The 5,786-nt window shown below is 40.9% G+C and overlaps 1 protein-coding gene across 6 annotated transcripts in view; it reads right to left on the bottom strand.

The window, feature by feature from the left end:
* Nucleotides 1–5,786, bottom strand: part of KMT2C (lysine methyltransferase 2C) — a 218,552-nt gene that overhangs the window by 180,199 nt on the left and 32,567 nt on the right. For all 6 annotated transcript variants that reach the window (XM_023514453.1, XM_023514454.1, XM_023514457.1 and 3 more), the window contains exon 2: nt 4,143–4,284. In XM_023514453.1, the coding sequence (XP_023370221.1) occupies nt 4,143–4,284 (142 nt within the window). The remainder of the gene's footprint in view (nt 1–4,142; nt 4,285–5,786) is intronic.

Raw genomic sequence — 5,786 nt, 5'->3', positions numbered from 1 at the left:
TTGGCGGGTCCGGGCTGGGGATTTGAACCCGCCACCTTAGGTGTATGTGGCTGGCGCCTTAGCCGGTTGAGCTATAGGAGCCGAGCCTAAGCACACATTTCTTTTAGCACGCCCCATATCTGGTTTGTTTCTTCCCCTAGAAACATTACCTGTGAGGAACAACAATCAAATAGACATTAGCTTTCTCAACATTGATTATAACAGCACTCGTTAGAAAATCAAGAAATATATTTAAAGTACCACAGAAAAATACCTTAGCCTTCAATTATGTATTCAAAATGATCACTGAAGTGTGAAGGTATAATAAAATTATTCTCAAGCTTACAAAACCTCAGAAATATTGCCATTGAATAGATCCATAAAGAAAATACTTTTATATGACTATTTAAATCATCAAGGAATTAGGAAAGGTGGTACAAAGTGAAGGTAATCAAACATTTCAGAATAATTGTGGCTCACACCTATAATCCTAGCACACTGGGAGGGCAAGGCAGGAGGACTGCTTGAGCTCAGAAGTTCAAGACCAGACTGAGCAGAAGCTAGACCCTGTCTCTACTCAAAGTAGAAAAGCTAGCATTGTGGGTGCCTGCAGACCCAAAGGAAAGAAAGATAACATAGTCCCTCCTTATGATCTGCAGAAGAACCAAGTGAAGAAGGGAAAAACTACAGTGGGTTCCATGAGCAGCTCTAGAAACAGGAATAGAATCCACTCAGGAGGTTCTCAGATGCCTGCTATAAAACCAGCAAATATTCTCAATTCCACATATGCATTACCATTTCTAATTTCTGTCAGGATAAAACAGAGTAGATTTTCAAGAAAAGATAAGCTTATGGTGATATCAAGCAAACTACAAAAACCTTTTTAGAATTTTAAGATAACATTTAGGCAGAATTTTAAATTCTATTCAATCAAGCACAATTTAATTCTAATTCTATATTACCAACTTATTTCTAATCCAAGACACAACTATAGGAGAGAATTTACCTAGGGTGACCAGATTCTAACATCTGTAAGGCGGGACAACATGGCGCGGGGGCAGTGCAGGGGCACGCAGGGCCTGACAACAATGCAAACTTTGATAAGCAGTTCTCGATAATCACTTGTCAGCAATTATTTATTACAGTTTAACATTATAAAATTAACAAAAATAATATAAAACTCATATTCTGTCGAAATAGCCATATGGCGGCCGAAAAACGTATATTCTCTTCTTGTTCTCCAGCCCGTTCGTGCATTCTTTCCAAAAATCGGGACTTTTTTTTTTTTTTGAGACAGAGCCTCAAGCTGTCCCCCTGGGTAGAGTGCCATGGCATTACAGCTCACAGCAACCTTCAACTCCCGGGCTCAAGCGAGTCTCCTGCCTCCGCCTCCCAAGTAGCTGGGACCACAGGCGCCCGCCACAACGCCTGGCCATTTTTTGGTTGCAGCCGTCATTGTTGTTTGGCGGGTCCGGGCTGGGGACTCGAACCTGCCACCTTAGGTGTACGTGGCTGGCGCCCTAGCCGGTTGAGCTATAGGCGCCGAGCCAAAAATCGGGACTTTTTAAAAATGCTGCGAGATGCGGGACAAATTGTTGAAAAGCGGGGACTGTCCCGCCAAAATCGGGGTGTCTGGTCACCCTAAATTTACCTAACAAATGCATTTACTGGCTCGGCGCCTATAGCTCAACCGGCTAAGGCGCCAGCCATGTACACCTAAGGTGGCGGGTTCGAATCCCCAGCCCGGACCCGCCAAACAACAATGATGGCTGCAACCAAAAAATAGCTGGGCGTTGTGGCGGGCACCTGTGGTCCCAGCTACTTGGGAGGCAGAGGCAGGAGACTTGCTTGAGCCCAGGAGTTGGAGGTTGCTGTGAGCTGTAATGCCACGGCACTCTACCCAGGGGGACAGCTTGAGGCTCTGTCTCAAAAAAAAAAAAAAAAATGCATTTACTATAATCTGGTATTTTATACCCTTGATGAATGGCTCCCCCAAAAATGCTAAAGATATTAATTTAGGAACCTGCAGATTTGTTGCCAAAAAATCTGTAGCAAGAAAAAGGATTTCAAATACAATTAGAGATCAAGATTTTTTAAAAAGACAATTTTAAAGGACTCTATGAAAAATGTCAATTTTTTTTATTATTAGAAATGGATGCCTTTATTCATTCATGAATGTTTATTCAACACCTCACCTCTCTCAGGAACTATCAGGTGCAAGGAAAGAGCCCTGAACAAGCCAACCAAGAGATGCCCTCACAGAACTCACATGACAGGCAGGGAGACAAATATCACCAACTGAATCCCAGAACATAGTTAAGTGCCACAAATAAAAGCAAAGCAGGATTACCACACAAAACGTAGTGGGGGCTGATGTTTCATTTACTCTGTCCTACTCTTTTATTTTGACAACATTCAAACCTACCCCAAAAAAAAAAAAAATTGGGAGAGGGAAGATTATAGTATAACCAGCACTTACATAACCTTTTTCTAGATTCACATCATGTGCTCCTTTCCACGAGCTGAGTGAAATCAAGTTAGCCATGATACTTCACAGAAGAAGCATTATCAGCTGGTATGTTTAGGGAGGCTTCTCTGGGAGGTAAGCCATTTGACAGCAAAGCAGGTTCAAAGGCCCTCAGACAGAAACCTGATCAGGGTGTGTGGGAGGTGGATCGAGGTAGTGAGAACACTTTATGTGACAAATGACATCAAACAGACAGCCAGGGCCAAATCATGCCTTGCGAACATACTTGAAATCATAAACATAATTTAAATAATCATCATCAGACAGAATGCAAGGGAGAGAAAAGATTACAGTCATTATTGTAATTTTCCTCAGCTATGGACTGTGCAAAGGTAAAAAGAAGAAACAAAAAGAATAGTTGAAAGGCTATTACAGCCTCCAAAGGATAACAGTGGTTTGAATCAAGATACTAAGAAATATTTGAATTAGCTTCTAAAGTAAAGTTATTAAGTATAAGGAAAGATAGAAAACGATTAACTCCAAAGTTTTTTCAGCCTAAGCAACTGGGTGAATACTGGTATTATTCATTGAAATGGGAAAGCCCTGGGGTGAAGATTTGGGGCAGGGGGAGAGGCAGAATCCAGAGAGGTTGTAGACACATTAAAGGCAAGGTTCTAATGCACTTCCAAATGGAGATGTCAAACAGATGCATGAACATCAATGTCTTGAGTTCATGTAAAGATGAGCTCTGAGACTTTTAAGGACACACACAGAGTTCACAGCTATCAGACTGAATGAGCTTTCTCTCCTACGGCATGAACAGAAACATAATGTAGACCAGATATCTGAGAACTCAACCCTGAGGATGCAAATATTATAAAGATGGAGAATCTCTGCAACAACCAGGGAGAGAAAAAATAAAGGGTGAAGTACAATACAAGGAAAAGGAAGAAAACACTTCAAGAAGATGGGAATATGCAATGAACTGACTAATAAGTTGTTTTATTCATACCTTTCAAGTAAGGTCTAAAAACCATTAAACTTCAAAAGCTTAATTATATTTATATACTGATAGATTATAACATCCTAGGTTTCTTTTTATTTAAGAATGGGGAAGAGGGCTCAGCACCTGCGCTCAGCACAGTCATTGTGGCGTCAACCACATACAGAAGGTGGTTGGGTTCAAACCCAGCCCAGGCCAGCTAAACAACTGCAACGAAAAATAGCCAGGTGTTGTGTTGTGGCGGGCACCTGTAGTCCCAGCTACTTGGGAGTCTGAGGCAAGAGAATCCCTTAAGCCCAAGAGTTTGAGTTGCTGTGAGCTGTGATGCCACATCACTCTACTGAGGGCAACATAGTGAAGCTCTGTCTCAAAAAAAAAAAAAAAAAAAAGAATGGGTAAGAGATGAAGGTACAAAAATATAAACTTAAGTTTACAGATAGTATTATAAATTAATGCTTCTCCTAAATGTTCAGTTATTTCTTCTGCCAAAAATAACATTTTGGTAATATTCTGTACTGGGCTAAGGCAACTCCAACTACACACAAAGGTATCAGCCTTAAATTTAAAGATACAATGGTAAGATTCCATCCACACTTACATCCTAAGCTTATACTCCCTGAATTTTCTCCATAGTAAATTCACTGCCTTTTTCCCCATAACTAAGATCCAATCCAGCTGCATTCATTCTCTAACCTGATTTTGGCTTCTACACCAACAGAGACCAGGGAGTTTGCAGATTCCTCAGACACAGACCGCTGAAGAGCTGGGACTGGCTGTTTGGTGCTGTCCACTTCTGCTTCAACATCCTCCTCTGCAGATTGTTCTTTGATTTCCGCTGAACAGTAAATAAGAATATATAGAGTCATTTGTCTATATTAATCATTGGTTAATTTATTTATAACATATATATCATAATAAAAAGAACAAACAACAGTTTACTAATACAGGAAACAATAGTTCACTATATATTATTAATGGTATCGTATTTATTTTCTACTGCAAAATAACCAAAGCAATGTGAAGCATGATATACTTTTCTCTGTACTCAAATTACAACAGGTTCAAAGACATTTCATCCTAGTAATAACTACTAAAACTCTTATATTTAGGATTATAGCAGTCAGTCTATTGAACAAATGTATTTCAAACTAACAAACTTTTTAAAAGTTTCTTCATGATACATATAAATTAGAATTATCAGGCCAGGTGTGGTGTCTCACGCGTGTAATCCTAGCACTCTGGGAGGTAAAGGCTAGTAAACTGCTTGAGCTCAGGAGTTCAAGACCAGCCTGAGCAAAAGCAAGACCCCATCTCTAGGCTCGATGCCTGCAGCTCAGTTGAGTAGGGCATTGGCCACATACATCGAGGCTGGCAGGTTCAAGCCCAACCTAGGTCTGCTAAACAACAATGACAACTGAAACAAAAGATAACCAGGCATTGTGGAGGGCACCTGTAGTCCCAGCTACATGGGAGGCTGAGGCAAGAGAATAGCTTAAGCACAAAAGTTTGAGGTTGCTATGAGTTGTAACGCCACAGCACTCTATTGAGAGAGACCCCCATCTCTACTAAAAATAGAAAACTAGCTGGGCATTGTGGCAGGTGCCTGTAGTCTGCCTGTAGAGGTTCCCTTGAGCCCAAGAATTTGAGGCTGCTGTGAACTATGTGATGTCACATACTCAACCTAAAGGCAAGGGATTGAGACTCTGTCTCAAAAATAATGAATGAATGGACAAATGAATGAATGAAATTACCATTGATTTTAAAACAAACATGTGCTCCATTAGCCATTCTAAAAGTTAAATATTTGAAAAGAATACAACTTGACTCTATCACCTTTGACAATTCAAGAGACTCAAACTCCAAATATCTTACAGGAACTTTCTCAGAAAGCAAACTACATGCTAAGAGGATTTTCAAATACCATCACCCCTAACATCATTCTCCTCTATTAAAAAAATGATATTTCCATTTTATCTTGAACACTTTATTACTAAAATGAAGGGACTTTACCCCTTCACCAGTGCTCCTGATGCAATTCTATGCTCTTGGTTAGATCCTTCTTTTCTAACTTGAAATTTATTTAAAAGACCTTTCTGGGCTCAGCGCCTGTGGCTCAACTGGCTAAGGTGCCAGCCACATATACCTAAGGTGGCAGGTTCAAATCCAGCCTGGACCCACCACCAATGATGACGACTGCAACCAAAAAATAACCGAACGTTGTGGCAGGCACCTGTGGTCCCAACTACTTGGGAGGCTGGGGCAGGAGACTCGCTTGAGCCCAGGAGTTGGAGGTTGCTGTGAGCTGTGATGCCACAGCACTCTACCCAGGGGGATAGC

Source organism: Otolemur garnettii, unplaced genomic scaffold (genome assembly GCF_000181295.1).
Source record: "Otolemur garnettii isolate 467f Iridium unplaced genomic scaffold, OtoGar3 scaffold00053, whole genome shotgun sequence".
Classification (NCBI taxonomy): Eukaryota; Metazoa; Chordata; class Mammalia; order Primates; family Galagidae; genus Otolemur; species Otolemur garnettii.
Note: the sequence above shows the minus strand (reverse complement) of the source record. Positions and strands in the feature narration are given on the sequence as shown.